The following is a 13,219-nucleotide window of genomic DNA, read 5'->3' as shown; positions in this document are numbered from 1 at the left end:
ACTTCTTGCAAGACACGTCTCTAAAGGCAAAGGAAACAAAACCAAAAGTGAACTTTGGGACTTCATCAAGATAAAACTTTTCTGCACAGCAAAGAAAGAGTCAACAAAACTAAAATGCAATCTATAGAATGGGAGAAGATATTTGAATATGACACATCACATAGAGGGCTGATATCCAAGATCTATAAAGAACTTATCAAACTCAACACCAAAAAACAAATAATCCAGTCTAGAAAATGGCAGAAGACATGAACAGACATTTCTCCAAAAAAGACAAAAATGACAAACAAAGACCTGAAAAATGCTGAAGATCACTTGTCATCAGGAAAATACAAATCAAAACCGTAATGAGTTATCACCTCACACTAAATGAGTTACCACCTCACACTAGTCAGAATGGCTAAAATTAACAATATAGGAAAGAACAAATATTGGTGAGGATGCAGAGAAAGGGGAGCCCTCTTACACTGTTGGTGGGAATGCAAGCTAGTACAGCTACTCTGGAAAACAGTATGGATTTTCCTCTTGAAGTGAAAAATATAACTACCCTACGACCCTGTAATTCTACTACTAGGCACTTACACCAAAGATAGAAATGTAGTGGGGGCACCTGTACCTCAATGTTTATAACAGCAATGTCCACAATAGCCAAATTGTGCAAAGAGCTGAGATGTTGACAGATGAATGGATAAAGCAGTGACATACATATACAATAGACTATTACTCAGCCATCAGAAAGGATGAATACTTAAAATTTACATGGACGTGGATGGAACTTGGTGGTACTATGCTGAGCAAAGTAAGTTGATCAGAGAAAGATAATTATCATATGGCTTCGCTCATATGTGGATTATAAAAAATGGCACACAGGGCTGTAGGGGAAGGGAGGGAAAACTGAATGGGAAGTCAACAGAGAGGGAGAAAAACCATGAGAGACTTAACTACAGGAAAGAAACTGAGGCTTGGTGAAAGGGAGGTTGGTAAGGGGAAGGTTCAGTTGGGTGTTGGACATTAAGGAAGGCACATGATTTGATGAGCACTGAGTGTTATACTCAACTGATAAATTGAACACTACATCTAAAATTAACAATGTACCATCTGTTGGCTAATTGCATTTAAATAAAAAATAAAATATTTTCAAAATATTTTACAGATGCTACTTGAAACTGATTAGTTTTCTCATGAAACATATTATTCATGACCTGTGTTTTGAAAAACATTGCTATAGGCAACGGGAAGTTGATACATGTGTTTGAGGGAGAAGATAATAACACCAAAGCTTTAGGAAGACAGTTCTTATAGCAATTTGGATGGCATTGAATACAGGGAAAGAAAATGAATACAGGAAAGTAATTCTGTAGGTAGAATTACAAATATGCAGTTCAGTCATGATAAAGGCATAAAATGGGGCAGTTATTGTGGAAGTGAAGGTGGGGCAGGAATTTGACCCATATGGCAAATATAGAAATGGTAGGACTTGGTAAGAGTCAGAGATAATTTGTAAAAAGGAAAGTGTAAGCAACACTGATATTTAGGTTTCAATAGTTATATTCAAGAATAATGGCATTAAACCAGAACCTGGACTGAGGTAGGGAGAGACAGAGTCATAAGAATTGGCCAACTTAAGCAGCATCTGTGGAACAACCAGGTGGACAAACCCACTACAGTGTAGGATGTATTGGGATGAAGTTTGGAAGGAAGCTAGGGGGATGGAGATTGGGGATTTGAAGGTAATATTTGAAGCCATGGGAGTATAGCTGGTCACCCAGGAGAATGTGTAAAGAAAGAAAAAGAGAGAACCCAGAGCAGAAACTTACACTTAAGGGAATCTACTTCATATTACAAAACAGGCATGTTTCTGAGATATTGTGGGTTATGTTCCAGATCACTGCAATACAGTGAATATTGCAATAGAGAGAGCCAATATGTTTTTGTTTTCCAGTGCATTTATTCTCTGTTTACACTGTACTGTAGTCTACTAAATGTGAAATAGCATTATGTCTAAAAAATGTACATACATTAATTTAAAAGTACCTTATTGCTAGAAAACTGCTAACCATCATGTGACCTTTTAATGAGTCATAATATTCTTGCTAGTTGGTGGTCTTCCCTTGATCTTGATGTCTGTTGACTGATCAGGGTGATAGTTGGCAAAAGGTGGGGTTGCTTTGGCAATTTCTTAAAATAAGACAATGGCATTTGCCATATCAATTGACTCTTCCTTTCATGAAAGATGTCTCTGTGGCACGTAATGTTGTTTGATACCATTTTACCCACAGACATTCTTTCAGAATTGGAGTGAATCCTCCCAAACACTGCTGTTACTTTAACAACTAATATTTATATATTATTCTAAATCTTTTATTGTTATCTCAACAATATTTACAGCATCTTCACCAGGAGTAGGTTCTATCTCAAGAAACCATTTTCCTTGCTCATCCAAGAGAAGCAATTCCTCATCTGTTAAGGTTTTATCAAGAGATTGCAGCAATCCAGTCACATCTTCAGATTCTACTTCTAATTTCAGTTCTATTATTTCTACCAACTCTGCAGTTACTTCCTTCATTGAAGGCTTGAACCCTTCAAAGTCATTCAGGAGGGTGCAATTAATTTCGTAAACACTTGTCAATGTTGATATTTTGACTACTTTCCATGAACTATGAGTGTTCTTAATGACATCTAGAATGAACATTTTCCAGAAGGTTTCAATTTACTTTGCCCAGATACATCAAAGGAATCATCATATGGCAGCTATACCCTTAGAAAATGTATTTCTTAAAGGTGAAATTACTCCTTAATATACAGGCTACATAATGGATGCAGTGTTTTCAGAAATGGAAACAACATTAATTTTGATGTTTATTTCCATCTAAGCTCTTGGATGACCAGGTGCCAATGAGTAGCAAAATTTTGAAAGGAATCATTTTTTTTTCTTAATATTAGATCTCAACAGTAAGCTTGGGAGGCGGGGCAAGATGACGGAGAAGTAGGAGACCCTGTTTCAACCGGTCCCCTAAAGTGAACTAAATATCTACCAGAACTCTCTGAAGACCCATGAAATCAGCTTGAGATGGAAGATTATCTTCTGGATCTCTAAGGGTGCAGAAGACATCAGTGGAGAAGTAAAGGGGAATGAGAACACTCAGACAGATATTGGAGGATAAACAGAAGGGGGAGGGAGCCACCAGAAGTGACCCATTGGAAAGTAATACCACAATAACAAAGTGCCCAGTGACTCGGGAGCAGCATTAACTTGGAGTCTAGTTAAAAGCACTCAAAAAGAGCAAAAGATCTTAAAGGGCAACTGGTGGAATCAAATGGTCATGGGCACGTGCCTTAGCCAATGATCCCAGGATGGCCACCAATGGAGACCACCTGTGCCAGAGAGAGTCCAGCAGGGCCTCCAGTCCGTGCGCCCTGAGCCTGCGACTTTCTGCTGCTTACACCCACTGCTCAGCTGGGTGCACTCCCGCCCATGCCTGAGAGAGCCTGATGTGAGGGCCGGCTGGCACTCTCTAGGATGGCAGCCTTCCATGACCAGCTGTGCCTGAGAGTACCCAGCGGTATCTCCAGTCTGGATCCCTCTGCCAGCAGCCTTCCCTGACTCATGCAACTACTGGGTCTGAGCAAGCCCGGTGTGGGCCTGGACTCCAGATAGCAGTCCCAGCAAAGGCAGCAACCAGAAATGGGCTCCCTGAGCCAATATTGCTCCTGGTTTTAGTGGCATGGGCGTGCAGAGACAAGTGGGGGCTTCAGGTGACCACTGGGATGGTGGCTGGGGGTTCACACCGTCTGTGGGAGGTTGCATTGTTCAGTGGAGTTTGCAGAGGGGGAGTCTGTGTGTTCTGGATCACCCAGAGGGGAACATTCTGAGGCTTTTCTCTGAGGCAGAGGTCTGGGTGCAGACAGATTCTTTCTTTGCTTTGATCCTCTGAAAAGCCACAAAACAAAGAACAAAAACCTGAAAAACCATTTTCCACAGAGCCCAACCCTTTGATAACCTGCAGGGTAACTCAACCAAAGCAAGACTGACAGGAGAATGAAGCAGCAGGCACCTCCCCCAGAAGACAAGCCAAAAGAACAAGAGGGCAACCACCACAGGGTACCCATAAAGCTGTAAACACCAACATCAGGGGGAAACAATATATTAAGCTCCGGTATTGCCCTAAAATCTGTATATTTCATAGATACAACTTATATTTTTTTAATCTCACAATTCTTGTTCTTTTAATTTTTTAAACCTACTTACCATTACAACTAGAGGTTTAATACAACATATTCCTTAATAACTTTTTAAATTGAACTTTTTCATACATGTACCTATATGTATCTTTTTCTTTTTTTAAAATATACATATAGATATAAGCTTCAAGGTAATCCTTTTTCCCTATTCAATACTATCACTATATATAAACCAGTTTCAATTTCCCTGTATCTTTGGAAAGTTGAGTCCTTTAACAAAGATATCAAGATACACCCAGGAAGAAATGAAATAACCTTCCTTACCCACATCGAGGATTTATAACCACCCTCCCATTTTATTCTTCTGTCAGGGTTTCTGTGTATTTGTTGTTGTTCTGATATTATATAAATCTTATTCTTGGGTTCATGTTGGCTGGGTTCTTCTTTTTTTCTTGTCATTTACTTTTGTCATCTTTTTGCTTGTTTGTTTTTGTTCATATACCTTATAAATCTTACTTTTAGGGCTCATTTTGGCTGATTTTTCTCTTTCTCTATTTTTTTTTCTTTTTTTCTTTCTTCTTGGTAATGACTTCCGATTACTCTGAAACTTTCCAGGGTGCACCTTGCCTAGATCGTGGTTGATATACTCAGCTTTACAACCCCTCAACCACCTCTCATCAAAATGAACACCCAACAGAGGAAAAATTCAGAGACTGTGCCCTCTGCCACAGAACTACTGGATATGGACATAAACAGTATGTTGGAAAGGGAATTCAGGGTAACAATTATCCAGGCAATGGCTAGGTTGGAGAAAACCATGAGTGATAACATAAAGTCTCTAAGGGCAGAAGTGAGAGCTGATCTGGCAGAAGTTCAAGATGCTATCAATGAGATCCAATCTAATCTAAATACTCTAACAGCTGGGATAACTGAATCAGAAGATAGAAGGACAAACTGATAGAGAAAAAGGATCAGAAGGAGGCCTAGAACAAACAGTGTAGAAGCCACAAAAACAGAATTAGGGAAATAAATGATGCCATGAAACATTCCAATGTCAGAATTACTAGGCTCCCTGAGGGGGTGGAGAAAGAGAGAAGACTAGAAGATATAGTTGAACAAATTCTGAACATGAAAATTTCTCCAATCTGGGGAGTGGAACAAATGTTCATGTCCTAGAGGCAGAAACACCTCCCAAGATCAACGAATCTAGAAAGACCTCCAGAAACTTGATTGTGAAGTTCAAAAATCATAATTTTAGAAAACAGGTCCTAAGGGCAACTGTGCATAACTTCCTTATGCACAGAGGAAGGTCCATCAGAATAACGTCAGACCTGTCCACAGAAACCTGACAAGCCAGAAAGGGCTGGCAAGACATACTCAGGGCACTAAATGAGAAGAACATGCAGCCAAGAATACTTTATCCAGCAAGGCTGACATTCAAAATAGATTGAGATAAAGAGCTTCCAAGGCCGGCAATGGTTAAAAGAGTATGTGACCACCAAGCCAGCACTATTAAGAGGGGTTCTATAAAAAAAGGAAGAATACAAGAGTGACATAGAACAGAAATTTACAAAGACAATCTATAGAAACAAGGACTTCACAGGCAACACAATATCAATTAAAAACTTATCTTTCAATAATCACTCTCAATGTGAAGAGCCTAAATGCTCCCATAAAACAGCACAGGGTTGAAGACTGGATAAAACGACAGGACCCATCCACATGCTGTCTACAAGAGACACATTTGGAAGCTAACCATACATCAAGACTGAAAGTGAAGGGATGGAGAACCATCTTTCATGCCAATGCACCTCAAAAGAAAGCTGGGGTAGTGATTCTTATATCAGATAAATTAGATTTTAAGCTAAAGACTGTAGTCAGAGATACAAAAGGAGACTACATCATTCTTAAAGGGTCTATCCACTAAGAAGATTTAACAATTGTAAATATTTATACCCCCAAAATAGGAGCAGCCAACTATGGAAGCCAACTGTTAACCAAAATAGAGTCATAATGGCATGAATACATTAATTGTAGGGGTACCTTAACATGCCACTCTCAGTAACACACAAATCATCCAAGCAGAAAATCAATAAAGAAACAAGAGCATTAAATGACACATTGGACCAGATGTACCTCATAGATATACACAGAACATTCTACCCTAAAACAACAGAATACTCATTCTTCTTGAGCACACATGGAACTTTCTCCAGAATAGACTACATACTGGGTCAAAAATCAGGGCTCGACTTATACCAAAAGACTGAGATTAATCCCTGCATATTCTCAGACCATAATGCTTTGAAACTGGAACTCAACCACAAGAAAAGGTTTGGAAGGAATTCAAACACTTGGAAGCTAAAGACCATCCTGCTCAAGAATGTTTAGATCATCCAGGAAATCCAATAAAAACATAAACAAGTCATGGAAATCAGGGGGAATGAAGACACATTGGTCAAAAACCTATGGTATACAGCAAAGGCAGTCCTAAGTGTAAATACATAGCCATCCAAGCCTCACTCAAAAAAAAAAAAAAAAAAACCCTGAAAAATTCTGACTACACCAACTCTCTTTACACCTTAAAGAACTGGAAAATCAACAACAAATTAAGCCAACCCCATGCACAAGAAGGGAAATAATTAAGAAACTAGACTTAAATAAATAATTTAAATTAATTTTTAAAAATTAAGAAACTAAAGATACAGTAGAACACATCAATAAAGCTAGAAGCTGGTTCTTTGAAAGAATCAATAAGATTGGTAAGCCACTGGCCAGACTAAATCAAAAGAAAAGAGAAAGGACACAAATTAATAAAATTATGAATGAAAGGGGAGAGATCAGGACTAACACCAAGGAAATAGAAACAATCATCAGAAATTATTATCAACAATTATATGCCAATAAGTTAAGCAACCTAGAAGAAATAGATGCATTCCTGGAAACCTATAAACTTCCAAGATTGAAACAGGAAGAAATTGACAACATGAATAGACTGATATCTAGTAATTAGATTGAAGCAGTGATCAAAAACCTCCCAAGAAACAAAAGCCGAGGACCTGACGGATTCCCTAGGGAATTCTACCAAACATTCAAAGAAGGGATCTGTACTTGAGGAACTACAGAACACTAATGAAAGAAATTGAAAAAGACACAAAAAGATGGAAAAGTATTACATGCTCATGGATCAGAAGAATAATCACTGGGTGAGCCTGGTGGTGGGTATTAAGGAGGGCACATATTGCAGGGAGCACTGGCTGTGGTGCATAAACAATGAATCCTGGAAGACTGAAAAAATAAAATAAAATTAAAAAAACAGTAGGGTTAAAATATGCAGTAAGCTATGTTGTTAACAGATGTGCTCTCATCAAGGCTTGTTGTTCCATTTATGGACCACAGGCAGAATAGATTAAGGATAATTCTTAAGGGCACTAGAATCTTCAGAACAGTAAATGGGGGGGGGGCACCTGAGTGGCTCAGTGGGCTAAAGCCTCTGCCTTCGGCTCAGGTTGTGATCCCAGGGTCCTGGGATCGAGCCCTGCATCGGGCTCTCTGCTTAGCAGGGAACCTGCTTCCTCCTCTCTCTCCTGCCTGCCTCTCTGACTACTTGTGATCTCTATCAAATTAAAAAAAAAATAACCATTCAAAGTCTTAAAAAAAAAAAGAACAGTAAATGGGCCTTGCCTTCAACTTTAAAGTCACCAGTTGTATCAGCCCTTAACAAGAGAGTCAGCCTATTCTTTGAAGCTTTCAAACTAGTCATTGACTTCTCTCTAGCTATGGAAGTCTTAGAAGGCATCTACTTCCAATACAAGGCTATTTAATTTACACTGAAAATCTGTTATTTAGTGTGCTCACATTCATTAATTATGTTAGCTACATTTCTGGATAACTTGTTGCAGCTTCTACATCAGCACTTGAGCTGCTTCCCCTTATACTTCTGTGTTATGGAGAAGGCTTCTTTCCTTAAACCTCATGAACCAGCCTCTGCTAGCTTCAAACTTTTCTTATGTAGCTTTCTCACCTCTCTCAGCCTTCACAGAAATGAAAAAGGTTAGGGTCTTGCTCTGGGTTTGGATTTGGCTGGAGGGAATGTTGTGGCATATTTTATGTTTTATCCAGACTACTAAAACTTTCTCCATATCAGCAGTAAGGTTGTTTTGCTCCCTTATCATTCACTGGAGCAGCATTTTCAACTTCTTCAAGAACTTTTCCTTTGTATTCCCAACCTCATTTACTGTTTGGCACAATAGGCCTAGCTTTTGGTTTATCTCAGCTTTTGACTTGCCTTCAATAAGTTTATTAATTTCTAGTTTTTTATTTAAAATGAGAGATGTATTTCTCTCTTGAACACTTAGATACCACTGTAGACTTATTAATTGGCCTAATTTCAATATTGATGTGTCTCATAGAACAGGAAAGCTCAAGGAGTTGGAGAAAGATGGAAAACAGTTGGGCAGTTGAGCAGTAAGAACAGACATTTACTGATTAAGTCCATCATTTTATATGGGTGCAGTTCAGGGCAACCTGAAACAATTACAATAGTACATCAAAGATTACTAACCACTGATCACCAAAACAAATATAATAATAATGAAAAAAGTTAGAAATGTTACAAGAATTACCAAAATATGACATGGAGACATGAAGTGAGCAAATGCTATAGTAAAAATGTCACACAAAATCTTGCTTGATGCAGGGTTGACACAAACCTTTAATCTGTAAAAACAAATCAAAACTATCTGCAAAGTACAATAAAATAAGGTACCCCTGTTTATACTTCCAAAATGTGTTTTCCTTTCTTAAGTGGGGAAAACTCTTTGTGTATAGATATGTATGCACCAGGGCGTGGGTGGGTGTGTGCATATGAATGGCATGTGCAGGATAAGGAGATATTAGTACGCATTTGGGGAGCTGGTGAAGGGCTCTACTTCATCTAGTGGTGGTTGCACCTTGTCTGCCTCATAGCTTATTTTCTTCCCTCTTTTCCATCTCCTTTCTTTTGTTCTAGTCTCCTCATCCCCTTTCTACATATCTGCATACTCCCTTACAACCAATTGAAAGCCTAATAAATGGGCTGGCAAAACAGACCAGTGTGAGATTTGGGGCCTGTGGTCTGAAACACAGTATTGGGAGTGTGACTGAGATAGGGAGGAAGGACAGGGCTGGATATGTGGTCAGAGTCAGGAGTGGGGAATGGCCTGTGGTGGAAAATCTATTCCTGAAACATTTTCCATTTCAAATTCTACCATCGGTATGCATGAACACTGAGTATGAATGTGTTTCTTTCTGGTCCTGGTCCTGGGGGTCTGTCTAGCTTCCAGCTTGTCTTAATTAGTTCTTTGTTGTTGATGATGGCATGTTGCCATCATCACTTATACTTAAGCTCAGAAGTGACATTATTATTATTTTTTAACAGAAATAGGCTGCTCTGCTCATAACTTCTAGGGATTTGAGACTAGAGCAGTTAAAGATCTGTAAATAATAGTTAATATGAGTATCAGCATTTGTTAAAATATGTATGCCATGTGAATGGGAGGGTGTATTCTCTCTTCCTTTCCTAGCTCTATGACCATAAATAGGTTATATTACTTCTCTGAACCTCAGTATCCTTACTGTATAATGGGGATAATAATTCCTACCACAGATTTTCACTAGGAAGAATAAATATAAATGAGCCAAGAGCTCTGAAATTAGATGATCAACAACAAATGTGAGCTCCTTTTTCCAGTTCCTTCTACCCCTTCCCCTACCCTACTTCTTTCCCCCTCCCATACATGTTTACCTTTCCCATGTGTGAACATCAAGTATGTACTTATAGTACTTTCCCCACTTTAAATTCTTAAACCAAGTGATGTAATCTTTGTATATTACTGCAAAATTGTCTAACGCAAACTAATTTAAATGACTTTTGGGGCATACATATTTAGAATTGTTATGTCTTCTTGGTGGCTTGACCCTTTCTCATTAATGTAATATCCCACTCTGTTCCTGGGATTTGTCTTTGCTCTAAAATCTGCTTTATCTGACATTAACATAGCTGCTCCTGGTTTCTTTTAATTAAAGTTTCCATAGTAATTTTTCCCCAACTTTTACTCTCAGCTTACCTATATCATTATATTTGAAGTGCATTTCTTTATAGATAACATATGGTTAAATTTTTTTAATCCACTCTTTCACATTGGTGTATTTAGATCATTTATATGCACACAATTATTAATATGTTAAGGCTCAGCCTGCCATTTTAGTTACCTGTTTGTTCTACTTGGTTTTAGTTTTTGTTTTTGTTTGTTTTTGGTTTTTTGCCCTGCTTTTCTGTGGGTAGCTTGAACACTTTAAAATTCCATTTTGACTTACCTATAATGTTTTTGAGTGCATCTCTTTGTACAGCTTTTTTAGTGTTTCTTCTTATTATTACATTATGCATGCATAATTTATCAGTCATCTAATGTCATCATTGTATCAGCTCAAGTGAAATATACAAACCTCACCTCCTTTTACACTCCTCTATTTGTGACATGAATATCTTAAATGTTTACATACACTGAGAACCGCATGAGACAGTATGAACCGTATGAACCGCATGAGGCATGATACAACTTTTGATCCAGTCATCAAGCATAATTCAGACAACTCAAGAGGACAAGACTTTTCTTGTATTTACCCATGTTTTTTCTCATTGTATTCTTCCTTGTAAATGTCCTTTTATTGTTTATTTTGTATTTGAGGAACTTACTTTAGACATTCTTATAAAGTAGACCTCCTATTGATAAATTCCCTGCTTCAATTCATTTTAGAATGTCTTGATTAATCCTTTTATTCATATAGGACATTATCACTGGATATAGGATGTTGGGTTTCATTTGGAATTTCATTCAGGGTTCATGATTCTCTTCCTTCAATACTTGGAAAATTTGTGTCACTTTCTGCTAGGACCTCATCACTGACTATGAGAAATCTGTTATTGTCTTCTAAATTTTTTCCCCTGAAGGTATAGATAAAGTGTTGTTTCTTTTTGGTTGTTTTCTAAATCTTTTCTTTGCCCTTTGTTTAGAAGGTTGATTATGATGTGTCTTGGTGTGAATTTTTTCACATTTGTCCTGAGAGTGTTTGTTTTGCTTGTTGAATCTGGAGTTCATGTTCTTTGCTCAATTTGAGAAGTTTTAGCCACTATTTCTTTAAGTACCTTCCTAGTCCTGATTCTTTCTCAGGACACTTGCTGAAATAAGCAAGAGTGGGTCAATGAACTTTGTATACTAGGTGCTCAATAAATAATAATTCCCTTCCCTTTACACCCTTGCAAAAGTAGAGATGCAACCCCTCAAAGGACAAAAAAAGCTGAAGTGCTTCCTTATACTACCTACATGTGTGAGTCTCATCAAAGACATTCACTCCAAGGGTTAAGCTTCTTGTTCCAAGGTCTTATTTCTTAAAGAGGCACACTTGATATCCACATCATTTTCCCTAGGTTCCATGAAAGCACTAAAGGGAGACTGTCCAACCCAGGCCACCCTCAGAATGAGGGTGGAAGTTGGGGTCGTGGAGGGGGGACTTGTTCTGGCAAAGCAGAGTAGGTGAAGGAAAGCCTGCTACCAGCCCAAACAGTTCACTTACCTGACTACACTGTATTCTGAGCAAGAACAACATTATCGCCTTGCCACAAGCTGCGACTGGAAGGAAAGGGTCAGGACGCAGGCAACTCCCACTTTATTGGCCTGTGCTTCACCTCTGGCGCCTCAAAGCTGCAGCTGAGTTCCCACCATCTGGCACAGAAACCACCTCCCCCGTCTCCATTTCTCTCATCCCCCTTACAGAGCAACGGGTAGGAGAGGAAGAGGGTGGTGAATGTGTGAATGCAAAAAATAATCACGCGCAAGTGCTAGCGGTCCTACTAGTCCCAGCCTGCCAGATACTTCTGCATCCTCAGCTCTCAGTCCCTGGCGGCCACCACCAGCCCAAATGCGCTGTTGTTCTCAAAAGGCTAGCCTGAGCTCTAGGTCCTGAAGTTAATGAGGCTGAAAAAATTCTTTACTCGGAGAGAGAAAGGAGTCACATACACCACGGAGCCAACAAACACTTAAAATAAATAAATAAATAAATAAATAAATAAATAAATAAATAAAATGGATCTAAGAATGCCGCCCCCCAACTCCCACTCCAAGATGAAAAAAGCTGTCTTGGAACGACCACCACCACCACTACCGCCACCCACAGCCCACTCCCACTCCACCCATGCCGTGTTCTCCCCAACCCCCGTGTGTCTCCATCTGGCTTTCTCTCTGACATCTGGTAAATGGTCTCTCTTGGTCAGTCTCTCCGCTTGGTTCAGTTCCGACGCTTTCCAGCCTCTCTCCCATCCCTGAATTCCATGAATCTGTTTCTTTCCCGCCCCTCTCCACAAGTAGCTTAACAATAGATACTTTCTGTAGGTAACTCCGCTCTCTCCCTCCCGCAGCGTGGGGATTCTGGGGGCCTCAAGGGATCTGAGGGGGTGCTGCAATGTTCCGCTTACCTGATCTCTTTAATGCTTTCCAATTTGCACATGATTTCTTGCTCATCTGCCATGCTTTTCACTCTCAATTTCACGTCCCGAGAATTGTACAAACACACACGACCAGGGATACAATAGACACGGCGCAACCAACGCCTCCGGGCATGGGGCTCTGAGCCTGTGCGATAGGGATTCAAAGCAGCCTTGGGAGCTGTAGTCCGCAGCTCCAGGACCAGCCAGGCAGCCCAGGGAGGAGCGGGACTACAAATCCCAGAAGGCCAAGCGAGATATGCCAGTTTCTCTTCCTGCAGTCACATTTTAAATCAATTTGTCACGGATAATTGTCAAAGGTTGTGAGGTGTTCAAGGGGATTAGGCTATTCGACTGGCCCCTGCGGAAAAAATGGGAAAAAATACCCCAGAAGGCAACTGGAGAGATAAGAGACATACTCACTTACACCCTTCCTGGGGCCCCTATGCCTACACACTCCCAAAAAGTAACCAGGAGTCCCTAATTAGTGGATGCTTTCAGTATGGAAAGAAACCC

General features: G+C 39.5%; 1 protein-coding gene across 2 annotated transcripts in view; it reads right to left on the bottom strand.

Moving 5' to 3' along the window:
* Positions 1-12,801, bottom strand: part of LOC111139324 (zinc finger C4H2-type containing) — a 62,210-nt gene extending 49,409 nt beyond the window's left edge. For both annotated transcript variants that reach the window (XM_022491583.1, XM_022491584.1), the window contains exon 1: positions 12,695-12,801. In XM_022491583.1, the coding sequence (XP_022347291.1) occupies positions 12,695-12,747 (53 nt within the window). In that variant the 5' untranslated portion in view covers positions 12,748-12,801. The remainder of the gene's footprint in view (positions 1-12,694) is intronic.
* Between the last annotated feature and the right edge of the window lie 418 nt (positions 12,802-13,219).

The sequence above is a fragment of the Enhydra lutris genome, unplaced genomic scaffold (assembly GCF_002288905.1).
Source record: "Enhydra lutris kenyoni isolate GAN:26980312 unplaced genomic scaffold, ASM228890v2 scaffoldscaffold100, whole genome shotgun sequence".
In the NCBI taxonomy this organism is placed as follows: domain Eukaryota; kingdom Metazoa; phylum Chordata; class Mammalia; order Carnivora; family Mustelidae; genus Enhydra; species Enhydra lutris.
Note: the sequence above shows the minus strand (reverse complement) of the source record. Positions and strands in the feature narration are given on the sequence as shown.